Consider the following 19908-nt stretch of genomic DNA (forward strand, 5'->3'; position numbering starts at 1 on the left):
ATTAAATTTAAAATTTAAATGTGAAATAAATATAATAAAGCAATAAAATATTATGAATGCTTATTTTTACAATAAAATCAAATTTTAAATTAATAATATTATTTTTTATTTTTTATTGATTATTATTATAAATATAATAAGGATACTATTAAAAATCATTTGATATTTATATTTAGTGTGTTTCAAAATTAATTTTACTTCACAATTTAAAGATTCAATATTAATTTTGTTGATAATAAATTATTGATATAATTATTTACTAATTATAAAAATAATATTTTAAAATTTTTAGTTAAAAATATGTTATCATTTTTTTAATTTTTTAAAAAATGATCATATAATTATAGTTTGAGTTATTTTAAATTATAATTCAATTTTTTACGATTTCCAAATAAGATCGACATTGGATTCAAATCATTACGAAGTCGGTTCACAACAGGTTCAAGTTGCATCGGTGTTTCAAGTCTAAGACTTGTGGGTCATGGACCAGAAACGAATCCTGATGTGATTGAACAAAAAGATTAAAAGAGGTTTTGCCATTGAAAACTCAAAAAACTGTTAATTGAAATGATTGGGAAAATTATTACAGTTAAAACAAGTTGAAAAGCCGACAACACAGTGTTAACACCTCAACCGGGTTTACTATACAAACAGAATGTATCAGCAGAGAGAATACTCGCAATCGAGTAAGCGAGAAAGTATCTCCTCACAAGTTGGCCGCTCTTCCGGTTCTGCCCAACAATCTGTACCCAACAAACATGATTAGTTTCAATTACCATGAATCAAGAAGTAAAAATCTCATGACATCCTGGAAAATGTATGAAAATTTTGTATTCTAGACCTGAAATTAGCCTGCCTAGGGGACCTTCAGGAATCTCCAACCGTGATCCTTCATTCGCAACAGCATAAACTACCTGAACCAATGTAGAGAAGGATCATATATCTTTAATAATTGAAATTTCAAAAAAATAAAAAAAAGGAAAACAACTACAACAACAACAAAATGATTTGGAAGAGACTAACAGCATGCTGCATACCCTTTCTGGTGGTACACCTTCCCATGGTCTGTTTAGAGTACAGAGCTCCCACATTATAACCCCAAGGCTAAAAATATCACATTTTTCAGTGAAAGGTTCATTGCGAATAAGTTCAGGAGCCATCCATTCGGGCGTTCCTGCAGATGCTGAATCTCTCATGGGTCGGCTGGTCATTATTCTTGAGAGCCCAAAATCACAAATCTTCACAGTCCAGTGCTTATTCACAAGGCAATTTGCACTTTTTAGGTCACGATGAACGATTTTCATTCTGTGTATACACATCAACCCCCTATATAAACAAGAGAAAATCTAGTCAGTGTGACACTTTATTTTACTTGAAAACATCATTAATTCATGTACCACGGATGCATTTATCAGGACATAAAACTAATTTTGCGTAGGCTTATACCAAATAAAATTGAAATAAAGATGATAAAATAAGATTTCAAAATTAATTGGGTGTTCACCTTGAATATGATGCAGATATAGAGTTTCTAATTTCACCACTTAGTTGTACAAAAGGTCTAAATTCTTAAGAATCAAATCATTTGCCAAAAACGGTAATATTTCCTATGCTTCATTCAAAATCCCAGAGAAGAATCTTTACCAGAGGCCAATAAGCTTGTCCAACACAGGCATACAAGTACTGAAAGACAATGAGTTTCACATAAAAACCAAGCAATAATGACTTGAGGAAAAAACAGATATATCATATTTTGACAGAAACTATGTTAAACTTCGACACTTTGTAATACCAGATATAGGATCCAGCTATATACACCTTTATTTAGAAATGTGTAAATATTTAACATACAAATGTAACATTCATCTGCTCCTACTATGAACCTAAATACTGAAAAAAAACCATATTCAAGCACCCGCACTAAAAACTACCAAACATGTGTAATTCTAGAAGTTCCTTTTCCCATAAACTTAATTATACAATATCAAAGATAGAATTCCAAAGTAAATTCTTATGCAACAGCTGAACATGCGTGAGTATTCAAATGTTATATATCAAAGTGTCCCACATGTTAATTTCCAAAAGAAGAAAAAAAGCAAGAAAAAAATTCCCCAAAACTTAAGGCAACTGTAAAAAATACCACCTGTACTTTGATTCCTCACTAAAGTACCTACTGATGGAAATATTAATATCTGAAAAGTAAAATATACTGAATTGTGCCATATTCCTTTCAAATATGAAGGCAGAGAAAGATAAATGCACTTTGTAAGTGAACAGGCCTAACACACCTGCTGATATCTAGCAACATTTTCAGTTTCTTCCGCCAGCTCAATCTCTTTTTCTGACCACTCAAATGGATTAAAAAGTACAATGATCCCATCTCCATGTATTCAGTAATCATTGACAACTGGGGTGGCTTTGTGCATGCACCCAAAAACAATATAACTGCAAAATAAAAACAGAACTCCTTGGTTCACTAAATGATGAAACCAAGCAAACTTGTGGATGTTTCTTATGGTGCTATAGGAAAATTGCATATATGAGATAACTTACTGCAGGCACACTGCCACCTTTTTTTTTAAATTATTTTACTTCATTTTTTTTTTTATACTATTTCTGGTTGGGCTACCAGATGAAGCGATCCTAGACCAAAAAAAAAAAGGTACAATTGTAGACAAGGTAGGAGAGTACCATTGGGATGTCGAAGGCGGCTGGAAGTACAAACACATAGAAACACAAAATTAAAAGAGAGGGTTATGTCAGAAAGATATTTAAACAGGAAAATATTAATTCATTCAACATATCAACAAAAAACTACCTAAGAATGGATATCTCATTACAGAAGTCTTCCATGTTTTCTGCAGTAAGATCTTGCTCCAGAAACACCTTGATTGCAACATCTGTTCCATTCCATACACCACGAAAAACTTCTCCAAAAAACCCTGGGAACACAAAAAGAATTTGGAGAAACACAACCTGCTCGATGAAAATTTTCTGGAGTGATGAACATTCCATGCATAACTAAGCACAAAAAGATTAACGCTTTGTCTAGCAAATCAGTAAATGCAGTGTCCAATTACTTTATCCTTTCCAATATAGAATACTCATAAGAAATATGCCAAGGATGCAATGAGTATACATCAGATTTCCAAAAGATAATTTGCAGGGGCAATCTAAACATGATTAAACATTTCTTGCTTAAGGAGACTCTTTACTCCTAAGCAAGTTTTGTCTTGTTACCATGGCCTTCTATATAAACAGGATTTGCAGTTTTCACACCCATCTTACATTATAATCTTCACAACTGACACCTCAAAAAAGAAGGTAAACAAAATGAACTGAAAACTTTACAAGACAATTTTATCTATTTTGTCCAAACCAAATTACATAGATATTTAAGCCTACAAAAATATATAGATGTATGCATATATATAAAGGGAAGAAAAAAACCCCCAATTTGAAATCAATGATGCACAAGACTAGCCTCTTGTAAGCATTCAACTAAACAATCAATTGACAAGATGAAAAGGTCCAACTTGAATAAAGGCAACAGCAAACTCTAAACAGAAGAGATGCAGAATAACACCACATAAGATTCCTCAAGTACAAGTCCAATGCCAATTGAACAACAAGCATAACAAGCGGAAAAACAAAACAAATTACATAAACAAAAAATTGAGAGGTTAAGAAACACCATGTACTCTAATACCATACTGAGCATCCAACCTAAACCAATTGAAAATAAGTGGAGAGGCCCTATGTAAATACAAGGCCAAAAAAAAAAAAAAAAACATCATTAATGCAAGATAACACCATTCAAAAACTGTTATTAGGAAACACGATTAAACACATCATTTTATTGGTTTCTCTAATACGTCGTTTGATCCAATTTAAGTACCTAGTATTTATAAGTTTATTTCTTGACTCAACTTTTGTGAGATTGATGCTAGTATTCAGTATCTTCAAATTTTAGTATATGCATGAAATCAAAGTTATATTCATTTCAGAAGTTAAAATAAAGAAATCTTGAATTGGCATTATTTAAGTTCCCCTTACATGCATCTGCTGCATTTAAAATGGACCGCTTTAGCCTTTTGTATGTACCAGCCCCCCCAGAGAAAAAAAAGCAAAGGCCTTTAGAAATATGGAAAAGATAAAACATATACAGCATGAAAGTATATGAAGCAGGCCCAAAGAAGTTTTCACAACAACAATACTGCAGAAAATTGAATAGAGCTTACCTATCCCAACACGAGTTCCAACGGTTAATTCGGAGAAATCAATATTCCATTCAGGATAAGGTAATAAGGGGTTATTGTTGAACATTGGAGATTCAAGTATTTTATTCCATGTTGCAACCATTTCATCATTTGCTAAATAGGCTGAAACTCCACTTCTCTCTGAAGTTTGCCTCCTATAGCCATGTGGAGATGATGGCAATGATATTGCTTTTTGAGAATTTATTTGGTTCTTGCAAAGGTTATACAATGCAGACCTCCCACCAGCAATTTTATCGTGGCCGTCAAGATGGAAATTTGATAACTAGAAGAACAAGCAGAAAGCTTTAGTGACCTATTAATTGCACTAGATAACTTAACCCTCTCAAAAAGGAAAGCATTTTCCAGTTTTATGTTTTAAGGCCAAGCCAGTAAATAAAGATTTTCAGAGTTAAAACCAAAATGAAGAATATAACAACAAAAGATAAGAGTAAATATTTAATGCCAATTTGCATAAAATCTACATAGATTAATTGTACAACTAATGTTAGCCTCTATTGCAATCACATTTTTTATGGAATATTTGCACAGTGCAAATGGCAGTGAAACTAACTATAGAGAAGGGGAAAACAGTGTTAGACTAAGTTTTTATTTTAAAAGCAGTAGCAGAATTTTATGACATTAGGGAAAAAAACGTGAGCAAGAAGAAAAAGTCCCATAAATTGATCTCCTAACTTTATAAGCATTAAAAACAGATAAGAAACAACCATAAAACAGATAGCTCATCAGAATAACAATTATCAAAATGTGATTCCAACAGAAAAGATAAAAGCACAACTTGTTGCTCTCCTTATTATTATTATTATTATTATTATTGATTTAGCTGCAAGGGGTTCCTCAGCTTTGCCCAACACATCCCCTTTCCAAGCCAGTCCAAGCAGGCTTATCTATGCCAGGCCTAGTGAATTCATGGGAAATAAACTTCCCACAACCTCCCAGTGGATTCGAACCCAAGCAACAAAGAGAGGAGCACACTCTCTTTGCCACTTGAGCCAACCATCCATTGGTTGCTCTCCTTATTTTAAGGCAACATAATTATGTCTATAGGTATTTTCCAATATTAATACCAGCATAGGTAACTGCACAAATCTGAAAACTTTCCTATGACTCGTGAGTCCCAAACTGATTAGAGGTCCTCAACTATATAACCAATTTCATTTTTTTTTTTTATAATGTTACAATGTAATTCCAAAACCCACAACAATCATATAAGAAAAATGGGGACAGATGCTATGAAGCAACAGATACAACCATCCCAAAAATATAAAGGATATCTATTTAAAACAAAACCAATTTTGCAATTATCAGTTAACTCTCAGATTATGCCTTTCAACCAAAATCTCCTGAAGTGATTGGCAGTTATGCAAATAAATATATCTGTATAGAAACAAGAGAAAGACATGTTTGCGTACACTAAGGGCTAGAGAGAAAGACTTGCTAAAATGCAGAACATCCTATCAAGCCAAAGTTAAATTTCTTGTTAAAAGAAACATACATTTTTTTGAAGATCTTGACTCTCATTCCTATCAGTAGAAGAATGAGCAAAAGATCTATCTTCTCCGCGCTCTTGCAAAAGACGATTTTGCTTCAATGCTTCATTCATAGCTTTGACAGCCCTGAAACATTTCATGCATAATCCATGTTAAATCACAAATGCATATTACAGAATGTAAGCCCCACAAAAAAAAAAAAAAAAAAAAAGTCCCGAATATTTCAGAAAATACAGATCAATATGTAAGCATGTTCAGGTAACACTAAGGGACAAACAAATGAATATAGGCATAACTTGGTATATGTGATACAAATATCAGTGGACTGAAAACTGAAAAAAACTACTAAGATGAACTGCTAGACAACTTCATTTTAACCATTAATTCTTCAGCTCAAAATCTGAAATTAACATGGACAAAAGCAAAAAGCCAACTTCATATGCAGCCCCTATTGTATGACACAAGTTGATAGGGTAACAATGATTAATTCCAAAAGCTATTACTCTAGAATAATTGTTTGAAAGAAAAAAATGTACTAGATCTTTTCCATCTATTACTTACTATTCAAAGAGAAGAAACTGATTGATGTAATCGCCAAAATTAACATCTTATATATAAAGAAAAGTGAATGAAGTAGGAAAAAAAAGAAGGAAAGGTTAGAGCCTGTTTAGGAAATGTTTTCCATTTTCCATCTCCATTTTTACCTAAGAAATAAAATCAAATAAGGCTAATAACCAAAATTCGAAATCCTTGTTTTCCAATTTTCTCTAGAAAAAGAAATTTACAATAATTTTTTCCCAACTTTTGGACTACATTGGGAAACCCTTGTTCCAATTTTCCAAAGTTAGTTATTTACCTTATCTTATTGATCATATTTAGAGTGTAAAACGAAATAGAAAATAGACAACATTTTCTAAAACTAAACAGGAACTACATTGGGAAACCCTTGTTCCAATTTTCCAAAGTTAGTTATTTACCTTATCTTATTGATCATATTTAGAGTGTAAAACGAAATAGAAAATAGACAACATTTTCTAAAACTAAACAGGAACTAAGGTTCTAAGATATATGATAAGAGAGGAAAGCAAGAAAAAGACAAGTCCAATTTCATGGCATCAATTTAATGCCACAATTTAATAGCATTGTAAATAAAAATGCTAGCTGGAGAAAGTAAGATTATGCAAATTAAAAGGTCCTTCAAAAGAGATTGGTGACATTAGATTTAACATTTAGTGGGCCTTGTATAAACAGAAACTGAGTAACTTGCATAACAATTATTTGGACCATTGAAGGGGGAACCAATGAGATGCCTCGTTAATATGGTTACTTTTGCTTGTATAATAAACATGAGCCAATGCAGTTGGCAAGGCAAATCTGTTCCCAATAAACTGGGTTAAGACTGCAAGCAGATCAGCTATCAAACTTTAGATTTTTTTTATTTGATCAATGGATAAATTTTATTTCCTTTTCTTCGTTTTGGAGAAATACAAAAGAAGGGGCAAAGGGAGGATGGCTTACATTTTAAGATTTATCACTGAATAATCTCCCAAAGTTATAGACACACACAACAGAGATAATGAAATTAGTACTCCATCCTTTTTTTTTTTTTTTTGGCTGTAAGATATCGGCCCAAGAGATTTGAAGTTCACACAAGTAGAAACATACTTGACTACCTGGCTACATGTTAGAACCACAATAATCTAACAGATGCACATCTACTTACATCAGTCCTGACATCAATTTATGCACTTCAGATAAAGTTCGTTTGAAAACAAACTAGCACATTTAAGCAAGCTATAGATATTCTTGGTTCCACCTCTAATAATCACTGAAAGGCAATTACATTGCTCTAAACAAACTTCTTTCAATCTGTTGATCCCTCTTCTTATACATTGGCCATGTAATTAAAAAATTTTGTTTCTCACAATTAAGGCACTGACATGGTTAACAATATATACATGTATATATACGTATATGTATATATATATGTATTTGTATGTAGAGATCAATTTACACTAGTGTAACTCTTAACACTTTTTTTGGACTCTTGGATCAAAATTACTAAATTTAAAAATATTCTTTAATTCAAATGAGTCATGAATTTAATATTGATCCAAGGGTCCAAAAAAAGTGTAAGAGTTACACTAATGTAAGTGGATCGCTCCTCATACACACACACACACACACACACACACACACATATAATCTTGAAACATGCAAAATATTTCACCAGTAAAAAAAATACGAAAGAGAAGAGGAACTAGAATTCTTGAATATCTACGCTAAAAAAAAAAAAAGAGGTTAGGCATCTTGAAAACAGAAATAAATAATCATAAATTACTAGAACCAGAACAAAAGTCAAATTGCTAGGAAGAAAAGAAGACAACGAGTGAGAGAAAAGAAAGCTAGACTAGTCAAGCATCAGATAAAAGCATGTCATTACTTTTTAACAAGAAAAAAAATTCAACCTTACTATATCATCACCAATCTCTGGAGTCATGCTAATGCTTCTTCTTCTAATTCTACGAGCTTCTGACATTGATGCACCACCTGATCTGTAGCTAGAATTACAGTTCAAGATAGCAGTAACAATTAGTGGACAATTTGGCACTTCATTCTAAAGTTAGTTTACAGAACATGGGAAAAGGGAATAGAAAACTGATTAAGAAAGGCCAATACATTCTTTTCATTAAGCCAAAGTTAGCATATTAAACTAAAACAGGCAATCCAATTCAGAACGTCACCAGCGTGGGAAGCAACTGAACTCTACCAGATTACATGAACAAATGCCTATAGACAGAGCACCATAATCTATATTTCAAGGACAATGGTAAAGATGGTGAATAAAAAATTTGGTTAATATAAAGATGGTGGAAGAAAACTTCAAAAACTGCTCCCACCCTCTCCGCATCCAACTCGAAGACCTAAATGAAAAAAAATTTTGCAGCAACACAAGTTTATGGGGAGAAGGGGGATGGAGATTTGCATATTTTGACATTAAAGCCACAGGCGTACTGCAACATTGTTATCAGAGAACACAAAATACTTCATTCTTTTCAATAAACACAAGAACCAATTTCAGAATGAAAATTGTGGGATATATTTACTGAAAAATGGATCAAATGAGAAAGAACCTTGATGTAGCAACATCATCACCATAATCTCTAAGTGAATTCCTATCACCGCTTAGCATGGACCTTGCACGTGCTCGAAAAGATGGATGCTCTGGACTGCAAAGGCATTAAAATTTATAAAGAACAAGAAATGCTTAACATATCAATTTTCAGATTTACTAATTTTCTTTTGATATTCAGATCTAATAATTTTCTTTTCTTTTTAGAGATGGATACTCTCAAAAAACTTACTGCCTACATGAGGGGGAATGGAAAGAGATGTTTGAAGTAAAAATTTTAGCCTATAATCTTGTTATATAGTTTTAGTTCAATTGTCCTCTTTATTTAGATTTAGGTTATTTTGGCTGTTTTATACTGTTATGGTTTGCTTATTTTCCAAGTATCAGTGTTTTAGGGTTATATTTGGTATTTTTCATTTTAATAGGATTTAGGTATAGCTTACAAATATCTAATTCATTTTAGTTTCAATTAGGTTTAGGAAGATGAATATTGAGATTTCTCCATCTATTGACTTTTTTTTTTCTCTCTCCCCTAATTCTTCAATTCATCTCCCTATGTCATCTGTTTCTCCCTAATTGTTCTGCAGATCTCTGATTTTCCCTCTAAATTACTGTTTATATATCTACATCACCATGGCATCCTATCTACAACTATTTAATAATAAGTGGTGGGACCAACATGAATATAGAGTCATAATAAAACCCAAACCAAACAATAATAGGATTATGCTACTCAACTTTAGCACATATAAATCCAAAACACAAAAGGGCATGAGGGAAACCTGGAACTAGCAGTCCGCTGTTCAGCAATAACCTTTCTTCGGCTACGGCGCCCGAAAGTAGTAGCAATGTTGGGTTCACTATGTGACAGACTAAGGGAACAAAACAAATAAATAAAATTAGAAATTTATAATATCAAAAATGCTGTGGCATATATAATTTTAAATCAAGCAGGTCTTTATCTTGTGAGATATCACGATAACTATTACCTTAACTTCCCATCAATAGAGGTGGAAGATCGTAGCATCATATTCCGCAATGAAGCACCAGTTATATTCGAAGAGCCATCTAATTTTCGATGGAACTGAAGGTTCTCATCTTTTTCAGCACTGCAGCAAACCAAATGAGAATTATAACATTCTACTTATCAAAAAAAAAAAAAAAAAGAGACAACAATAACTTCCTAAAGACCTCACGCACACTTATGACCAAGTACATTATGTCAAAGAAGCTCAAAAGGAAAGTTGTATACAATTTTGGAATGTGTCAAATGCCATCTGCTCACCTGTCAGGATCAACTCTCTCAGAAAATCCATAGAGAGGACTATTTGGCTCCAATGGTGAATCACAGGAGTCATTTTCAGCGGAATCACTCTCCCCTGCTGCTGAAATATGGGACATAAAAATAGCCTTTGTCGATCGTGGTATCAACTGACCCGGAAAACGCAAAAGGTCAACCAATAGCTCCACAGAATTTAACACAACTATCACAGACATATGCTTATATGAATCAGCACACTCAACAGCCCCATCATTCGGCAAACCCTGAAAGAATGAAGCAGGAAAATTGACACAGGCTTTCAGTTACAGATTTGACAATAAGCAACCAATAATGTCCTGGAAAATCTTCTATTTCATTCAACTTAATTTCACAAGGTCAGAAACTTGAAATACATGAAAGAAGAAATAAATCATTTAATGTAACCTAATAATTGAAGAGGGTGGGAACACAAGAAGAGCTTACCACCATGAGCTTACTTTCAAGCCCTACAGTATCTGCTAAAACTTTAAACAAAACTGCTCGGGAACGACATGAACCATGCTTTATTTGCCCCAGCATTTGGACACTTCGATTCTCAAACATGTGGGAGGTTTCTTCTAGTGCAGCTTTTGCTGGACTTTCCACAGTTGTACGTTTGTAACAATCAGAAACCTAGGTAAACAGCAGGAGTTCGAAAAAGAAAAATAAATAAAGCATTATAAGCAACCAAATTAGAATTGAAAAGACCAAATAAATGCTTATAATGGACTTCCAACAGGAATACAAGTATGAAAGAGATACAGCAAAGAATAAGTTACTATGTTGTCCTATTGTTCAAGGGAGCCAGCTTTGACTATGGGTTTTAAGTACTATTTATTTATTCATGTTAATGTGGAGAACTGAAATTTAACTATATGCAAACCTAAGAATTTACTTTATCAACATTTGGTAATAACTGAATTCCAAATTTAGAAATTTTATTCAAGAAATAGACCCTCCCATGGTCCAAGCACAAAAATATACACCAGCATTTTGTTAAGTACCTTCTAGTCTCCAAAATTCCCTTATAAAATCTATTCATCTTTATTTCAATGCAGGTTTTCTTATATTGCCTGCATTCTATGGGAAACAAATAATGTTTAACATTTAGCAAATATCAGTAACAAATTGCCAGCATTGAAAGGGAAATAAACACTTCTTTTTATTTTATTATTGCCAATATATACTAGAGGAAGCTGAAACATGTTCAAAGTGTACAGTAGGAATTATTTTCAAATAATATGACAAATAGCATGCACCTATAAAAGTCCACCATTTGAAGCCATGCAATGGACTGACGTGGTGTGCTTGCATATAAGGAAACTTGATTTTCAAAAAGAGAAGAATATTGAATCTATCTAATAACAAGAACAACATGAATAGATGCATCTAGCCATATGTTGTTAATGACAAGACAACATAACAATCTGAAAAACAGACAATGAAAACATTGGGAGATGAGGATGAGAGGAAGAAGGGCTAAAGAAGAAAGCAAATATTAAACTATTCTCACCAATCCAGCAATCTTTTTAATTATTGCAGCTGGATTTGAGTTCAATCCTTTAACCAGTGCCACAATCAACTGCTTCAGCATAGATAGTTTTTTATCTCTCTCAGCATCCACAAGAATAATATCTGCTCTATAACCTTCTGCACACAAAGCATGAAGCGCTTCCAGTGTAGGAATAGTATCAAATAGCTCCTTAAGCCTTTTATCCTGTTAGTATTAATACTTAAGATTTTAAAGAATAATCATACGAAAGAAGACTAAATGGAAATCTAAATCATGCATATGTTAGTGTCATTTCACCAGCACAAATATGAACTATATATCATCCAAATAACAACATTAAACGGGCACAACAATACTATTCTGATTTCACATTTCAGGCAATCTACAGAATCCTTTGTGGAAATTCCTAGCCAGATTTCTTTACCAAGAGTAAAAAGCATTCCCTGAATGGATAGTATAGAGAAGATATCTATCAACAGAACAATAAAGGAAAATGAGATAGCTTCTGTTTTTCCTTCAATGATAAGACTTTACATGACAAACACCTGCTAAACTTAATAAAAGACAGTTCTTACAAGTTAGCACCACCAAGTCTTCAAACTGCAATTAATTTGTATCTCTTTATACCATCAGTTTTCCTCAGCAGAGAAGTACAGTTGTAAAAACCTTCTAAGCTTTTATTTCAGGAAGTTCTTACAAGTTAGCAACCATCAAATCTCTGAAAAGAAAAACTTTCTTTTCCTTAAAATGCCATTACATTTTCTCAGCACAAAATAAAAGTCAAGAAATGAAATTCCAAGCATAAAACGTCTAGAGTCTGCTTTAGGTAGCAAAAAATACTCAGAAGAGTAATGCTGTCAATAACAAGAGAAATTTTATAGCTGGTAGACCAGATAGTACTGCTTAACATTCCATTTTAGATTTGATCAAATATCATTAAAGGCTTTGATTGTCATACTGATATGCGGAGTTAGAGCAAATATGAAGTGGGAAGCTACATAAAAAAGTGAAAAGTTCTAGATCTATACATTTGGAATGTATTAAAAAGAATTAGCCATTCAATAGGTTAAAATAAAATGCATTAAAGAAGGCCTAAATATTTTTTATGATGTAACTATGCTCTTTCATTCTTAAAATGAAACAAAAATTTGAAATCTACTATCATCACAAACAAACAAGATTTTGATATTTACAGCATTCCTCTAATGCTTACAACCTAACTGTAATTCCATATTCCAGTCTATTCAATTCTGGGCATAATGAGTATAAGGACCTAAAAAATTTTCTGTTCATTCTATGAATCTTAAGGTGTATGTCATTTCATGTTTGATTTTTTAATTAGGATGATGGAGACTCCATTTAACTTATGTTGATCTAGGCTAGAAGCAGATGTACATCAAGATAACCTTTCTATAAAACTTTTGGTAGTGCTCCAGTACCAGTAATGAATCAGAACACAAGGAAACATCTTATTTTTCTTCTAGAGAAAAAATGGGAATCCAGTCAGATTCAATCCTGTGAACAACTTCCTACATCTCTTCCCCATAAATAAAACTTAATTCCTAATAGATGAAAGATTCTCGAGATCAAAGGTACCATAATAATTTTCCAAAAACTATAGAAGTTTTCTTCCTTATTTGCAATTCTTTAAAGATTAATCATCAGATATAGATGACTCTTCATTAACTTTGCCGCAAATTTCACCCCAATCCCCCCCTACCATAAGTAATAGATCCTCATTCCCACTTGTTTCTACTTTGCTTGAAATAAAGCGGACCAAGCTTCCTCACAACATAAAACCATCCAGCGAAGGGAGTGAGGCAACTAACAGTGAAAGCTTTCTTCACTAATGAAGGAATTTTAACCACCTCTAACTAAAAGTCTAAAACCATACTTAAATCAAATTCCCTTTTACACCTTGCTTTACCCAAATATTTATATCATTGCCTTGTCATTTTAACACAGCATATTCCTACTCTATAATATCAGCAAACAACATCCAAGGCATCAACCAGTGGCATCTATGAAAACAAGTGGTAAAGACCTCAATAAATCTATCAATAGCAAAAATCAATTAGCATCTCCATAAATAAGCGGTAAAGCTCTTAATGAATCCATCCATAGCAAAAATCAGTTCATTTCTAACTGTATCACAGCCTCATCCTAATGTCCTTGAATTAATTTGTTAAATCCAACAACAGATCTTCTCAATAAACCCATAAAATATCATTTTGCTCAACTAATAAATGTGACAAATTTCTTAAGGTAAAAGGCACAGGAAATCCCTAAACTTTCATTTATAATTATAATAAATTCTCCAACTTTGAAAATTTCAAACATGTCTGTAACTTTAAAGTCTAGTGCTTTCTTTCATTATGACAATTTTGTTCTTGTTAGAAGTTAATCTAAACTATGAGGTTTTATAGTTATCACCTATATCCCTGAAAAAGGAAATTCTAAATAAACCCTCAAGAAGTATATTATTAGTAAACGCGCATCACCCAAAGCCTTATGATTCTTTTATTATCCAAGTTGCATATCCCTATGCTATAAGTCTCCTTTAACAATTTTGTTGTTAAGGTAGTAAGTGATAAAAATCATTGATAGATAAATGGATTAATCAAATAGTTGCAAACTGGAAGCAATTAGAGTTTATCATATTACAAGAACATTAAAAGATTTATTTAGATCCCAATTTATTTATAGTGATAGTGGTAACATCTTAAGGATAGAAAAAAGAAAAGCTTCAAAAGAAACAGTTATTGAGGATGTTAAAAACAAGTAGAAAATTGAAATATAGCAAAAGAAACAACTTATTTGATACATACATGCATATATATGCACAAACAAAAATATACATGTAACTCCCCAAATTCATGTTATTGTATAATCCAAACAAATAAATAGTTGTACATGATTCTTAAGAAAATATCAAACATGAGAGGATATTAGCAACAACTATGTATGGTAAATTACTTTCTTTTTCCCCTTTGTTTACATATTACAAGGGCAATGAAAGATTAGCTGAAAACAAACACCCCCTGCACTCCAAAGAAAACAAAAGGCACACAGGCAAAATAAACAAATAAATAAAACAAAATGCAATCTGTAGTAGACTAGCTTCAATCTGGTGAATGCTACCAAAAGTAAAAGTATTCCTTCACACTCAATATGGAAAAAATAATAGTTTATTAACACTCCACACAGAGCCAAAGATATCGCTACCATGCTTTATCTTGTAGTCAAAACCTCTCATTCATGAAGTCACCACCTAACCGTAATTTTTGGCAAAACTCGAGTTGCAATAGAAGTTCAAAATAAAACACTACAAGCTTTCCACAAAATGATCAAGTGGAAAAATTCTGCACCATCTGAACTAATTGACAATAACCCATTACCTATTTAAAAAGTTATATGGAATAAGTTTGGCCCAAAAATATTGTTCTAGTAAAATGCCCACCTGAAGAGAACCATTTAAATCCCAGACATTTGCAGCCCAAAGTTTTAAGTAATCATCCCTTAAGAATAGAGGAGGTTGAAACATGTTCAAAGAAAAGCCAATGGTTCTCTAACTTAAACCTGTTTACCTAACATCATTGAAGTTGAACCTAGTCTGATATATTCATACCGCAACTTATGCACTTGCCTTTTGTAAGAAAGAAACTCCATAGGACAATCTCAGCAATGAGGGAGTAATGGTCTTTTGCAAATTTTCTCGACATTTTCATATTACCTTAAAATATCATAAAGTCAATGCCTACTTTCATTAACAATCTTCAAATCAACAACCAAAGCCACCATCAACTAGACTTAAAGAGCAGAAATAAAGTGGGCTCCAACTCAGTTTACTTTAGGGATTCTGTTGGGAAATCAAACTCTAGAGAAAGTACATTCCCACTCTAAACCTACGAGCATTAATTTGACATTTCAACAGTTTTGTCCAGCACAAGCATCAGATTCCATAGTCCTCAGACAAAAAGTCAACTATTAGCTTCCTGGATTTCCACTCAATGAATAAATCCATCACAGAAATAAATGAAAATCTTTTACCTTCTTTGAATAATTCTAGTTAAGTTTTGTTACAGCACCGCAAGAACTTCTACTACTTCTTGAAATATAAACCAGAAAAGAAAAACCACTTGTCACAAACTTAGCAATGGTGTACTTTCACCCCAGTCGCATCAGGGCTTGGAAACATCTCGGCATCACTATTACAGCACTGGATATAAGGCAATACAGTGAATGCATATACAAGATGTTCATAAACAGATATAACTATTATCTCATAATACCAACTTATCCCCACTTTCTCTTCAACAATAGGATACATGCAACACCTAAACATCACTAACATTTATCACCTGATGAGACAAAATCATTATTGCCATATCACCTTAACATCAATGAGATCTATAACTCGATCCATGTTGGAGTCTTGATATCCTGAGTATTATGTGCAGTTTTAAGCCACAAAATTATGCAATTAAGGACATAGCAACTGGCTTTCAAAATCAAATATATTTAACAGTACTACTTTTTTCAGATAAATTAAGGATGTAGCAATTACTTAGATGAATGGTTTAAAGATGAAATTAATCTTCAAAAAAGAAGAAAAGACACAGACTACAGATGAATATTTATCCTGGAAATGGAAGAAGAAATGCAACAGAAAGCACTTTCAAACTAGCCATAAGGATAAAGTGAAAATAGCTACAAAGAAATTATAAAGAAGAAGAAAATAAGAGAGAAGGATGGGGAAGAAGCAAGAACCCATTATCTTATGAAACTCAGTTTCACCAAAAAACAAGAATAGTGAAGAAGGAAGTGCAGTACAATTAATCAAGAACAAAATAACTCAATCCTCACCAGAATGACAGAATAGAAACCATTTGGAATTGGCTCAGAAAGCATCCCAGTGCTCCACAAAATCTGTGATGCTGTCTGAGATGACAATCCATCTTGATCAAAATTTCTAGGTGATTCCCTATTACTCAAACTCTCTTCATGAGAACCCAAAGAAACAGAACCAAATTTTTCAATAAAATCTGAAGACCACCATGTTGCATTAGAAGGCCCTTGCTCTGCTGGCCCTGCATCATCTCGTGTCTCCTCCATGTCCTTAAGTATTTGAAATGCAAAACCATATTCGCCCCCACTTCTCACCCCATAAAAGATCTTTTCAATCTAGGAATAGTTCTCAGGCAACAAAACGTTTGATGACAAGCTTCTTTTGTACCAAATTGTTCAAGCTGGAGGCCATCAGACCTGCAGAGCAAAGACCATTAGACCAAAAGTGTAAATTAGATACTTCTGAATTCAATAAGCATGCAAGAGTCTAGCAACTATTTTAAAAGAGGAAACACCTACAAGCAAATGAGGAAAGTGCACAAACCAAGACAATTAAATGTGAAAGTAATGTACAATGAAAATGTCCTAAATTTTCCTTTAAAAAGCCTTTGCCCCAATTAAAATCCAAAAATATGTTACATCCATAATTTCCGAATATCATTATTTCACAAGAACATCAGCAGTCTATCCCATAAACCATTTTCCACCAAGATAAAGATCATCACCCACCAAACATTCAGCGGAAAATTATCCCCACTAATAGAATCAGCAATTTATTTAGATGATCAATATTCAATCTCATATGACAATAGCAAAGTAGCAACCAAAACAACCCTAAAATGAATTAATTCATTTCTAGCTAAATTCTTATCCACCAAAAAATATATTCATTCAAATTTTGGAAAGTGACTATTAATCTAATGAATGATAAGCAAATAAATAAATATATAAACCTGAATAAGGAAGAAAAGCAAATATAGATCAAATTAGAAGATGTACGAATAGAAAGCCTAGGCGGACAAAAAATAGAAACGAATCAAAATCATCAACACATTCTCAAGAAATTACACTTTAATCCGACTCTCTTTTGGCACTGATAATTGATAATCCCAAACAATTAGCCCTTCCCTAATCAACAACAAAATCTAATCCAATCCAATCCAAACACGAAACAGGCATATCTCCTTTCTTTAATCTTTAAAAATATTTTTAAAAATTGGAAATGATCGAATGGAACGAAGAAAGTGAAAAGATAATTTTACCACCAGCAGATCCGGGCATTTGAATCGGAAACCGATAGCATTTGAATCTCAACTCCTCCCTTTGAGAATTAGCCCCATCTTTCTTTACATCACACAAACTCACCAGCCAGAAAAGAAAAAAAAAGTTCCTAATTTACTTATTTATTTATGTTTATAAAAATAGAAAGGTCGATAAAACTAGGGGGAAATGAAAAAAAGTCAGAAAAAATAGAAATGCAAACCTGAAGGAGAAGGGAACGAGGGAATGAAACTGAGAGAAGAATGAAAGAGAGATTGGATTCTTGGATTTAATGTTGAATAAGTGCCAGAGTAGTCTAGGATTTTTTGTTTTTTTTATCGATGAAGAAAGCGATGAGCTATTTCTTCCGAGTTTAGGAGAGAGAGAGGCAAGGGGAAGGGGGTGGTGAGTCACGTGCAGAGGGATCTGGGGACCTCTCCCCGACAGCCAGCTGGGAATTGGTTGGCTCACCAACATCCACACCTTCTTCCGCGTGAATCATCCCTCTTTTTTTTAATTTGTGTTTTTTAAACAAATTTTAAAAGAATTGGCCAAAACAAATTTTAAAGTCAAGCTCTTTTTAATCTAATTAAATTTATGCACATTCACTATTGAGAGTAAAATAATAGATAATTTTTCTTAAAATTTTTTTTAAAATTACAATTATTTAAATATTAAAAAGATAAATAAGATAAATATACAAATAATTAGTTAAAACAAAAAAATAACAATAAGTTTAAATATATATTCAAATTCAAATCCTACTTTTAAGAAAATTAGAAGACTAAAATTATTTTATAATATAATTTTTGAGTAATTTCTCTTGTTGTGTTAATGTCACTTGATGTCAAAAATATCAAATTCAATTAAGCATTTTATTGTTAATATAAATTATTTGTTGTTTACAAATGCCAATCATCTCTTGTTGGCACTATCCAAAATAACTCACTTAACAAGCCAAGTAAAAAAATTACACGTTTTATATCTTGACCTGAATTTTGAAAAAAAAAAAAAAACTATTATTTTAAATTTGTGTTAATAAAAAAACGGTTTTTTTTCTATCATGTAATCTTAATCATTGGAGAAAACAAAGTGGCATCAATTGTTTCGGACGAAGCAAAGTGAGTCAATGGCATCAATCCTAAGGGCTTACCAAAAAGTAACAACTCTCACACACACCCACACGTGGGAAAATAGTTGGTCAATTTTTATTTTTCTTTGTAGGCCGTGTCATGTATTTTTTGGTCCATACATGCCTCCCTCAATCCAATTAAATATTTTCCTTGTGTTTAAATTGTCTCTTCATTGTTTCACCTAAAAAAAAGTGTACTTCATATTGAAAGAAATTATGTAAATCAATAATTGCATAACCATATGTAAAATGTAAAACATGTGTCAATTTATGATAAAGATATACCTTGAAAGATTGTCTTAGAAAAAGATGCAGTATCACAAGTTAAGCAAACCAACACCAATTTATTTGTAAAAGATAATTTAATTGAAAAGATTAAAATGAAATTAAAAAGCTTTGTTAGGTGGACTCTTGCATGTAAAAAGAGAAGCAAATTTGGCTTTTCATATGCTAGCAAAAATGGTATAAGAAAACAGAGAACAAAGAAACTATGTACTAAATAGAAATCGTCCAAAGATTATCAATGTAAGAATGATGCTATTTGCACTCCAACTTCCTCTCTTCACACCCCATTACTATTAACATTTATTGGTTCTTCTTTTCAAACTCTAAATTAAAACAAAAATTTACTAAAAAACCTAAATATTTATCTCTTCACACCTTCTTTTTTTTTGAACTGAAAACCCTAAACTCTAAAGAAATCTCTAGAATAAAATTATTTTATTCTTCTATATTTTTCTTATTATAATACTAGAATTGCATGAAAATATATAGGTTAAAGATTAAATATTCTCAACCTTAAAATTCAAGATTTTCATGCATTAAAACAGCTAATGAAAGAAATAATTTACTTTTTATACCTAATAAAAAAATATCCAATAGATTTGGTGTAATTACCCAAATTACTTGTTGTTATAAAAATAAAAAACTTAACTAAAATAAATAAAATCAACTA

At 32.3% G+C, this 19908-nt stretch overlaps 1 protein-coding gene across 17 annotated transcripts; it reads right to left on the minus strand.

Annotated features, from left to right (window-relative positions):
* Positions 1 to 508: 508 nt before the first annotated feature.
* Positions 509 to 18164, minus strand: LOC111291744 (serine/threonine-protein kinase EDR1-like). 17 transcript variants are annotated; one of them, XM_089766867.1, is made up of 20 exons: positions 18045 to 18164; positions 17827 to 17921; positions 16580 to 16978; positions 15764 to 15932; positions 11714 to 11917; positions 10645 to 10833; positions 10186 to 10445; positions 9890 to 10009; positions 9683 to 9772; positions 8902 to 8997; positions 8236 to 8328; positions 5773 to 5893; positions 4242 to 4542; positions 2819 to 2942; positions 2692 to 2711; positions 2289 to 2445; positions 1645 to 1683; positions 1038 to 1326; positions 842 to 914; positions 509 to 743 (listed from the first exon to the last, which is right to left on the minus strand). In XM_089766867.1, exons 5-20 carry the CDS (start codon positions 11792 to 11794, stop codon positions 661 to 663), a joined length of 2136 nt encoding a protein of 711 aa, XP_089622993.1. In that variant the 5' UTR covers positions 11795 to 11917; positions 15764 to 15932; positions 16580 to 16978; positions 17827 to 17921; positions 18045 to 18164; the 3' UTR covers positions 509 to 660. The 17 variants fall into 17 exon arrangements, 16 of the variants coding, with proteins under 16 accessions (XP_089622993.1, XP_089622985.1, XP_089622982.1 ...); XM_089766859.1 differs by lacking the exon at positions 15764 to 15932 and having other exon boundaries at positions 8236 to 8322; positions 17824 to 17921; XM_089766856.1 differs by lacking the exon at positions 15764 to 15932 and having other exon boundaries at positions 17824 to 17921.
* Positions 18165 to 19908: the final 1744 nt, after the last annotated feature.

The sequence above is a fragment of the Durio zibethinus genome, chromosome 10 (assembly GCF_047325235.1).
Source record: "Durio zibethinus cultivar Kanyao isolate XHJ-2024 chromosome 10, ASM4732523v1, whole genome shotgun sequence".
Taxonomy (NCBI): domain Eukaryota; kingdom Viridiplantae; phylum Streptophyta; class Magnoliopsida; order Malvales; family Malvaceae; genus Durio; species Durio zibethinus.

What these genes read in the sequence shown, in the direction of transcription:
- LOC111291744 (XM_089766858.1), bottom strand. Translation starts at nt 16,828, where the DNA reads ATGGAGGAGACACGAGATGATGCAGGGCCAGCAGAGCAAGGGCCTTCT. An exon ending in TTGAAAGTAAGCTCATGGTG is followed by an intron (nt 10,446 to 10,644) that starts GTAAGCTCTTCT and finishes TCATTCTTTCAG; the next exon opens with GGTTTGCCGAATGATGGGGC. An exon ending in GAGAGAGTTGATCCTGACAG is followed by an intron (nt 10,010 to 10,185) that starts GTGAGCAGATGG and finishes GGTTTGCTGCAG; the next exon opens with TGCTGAAAAAGATGAGAACC.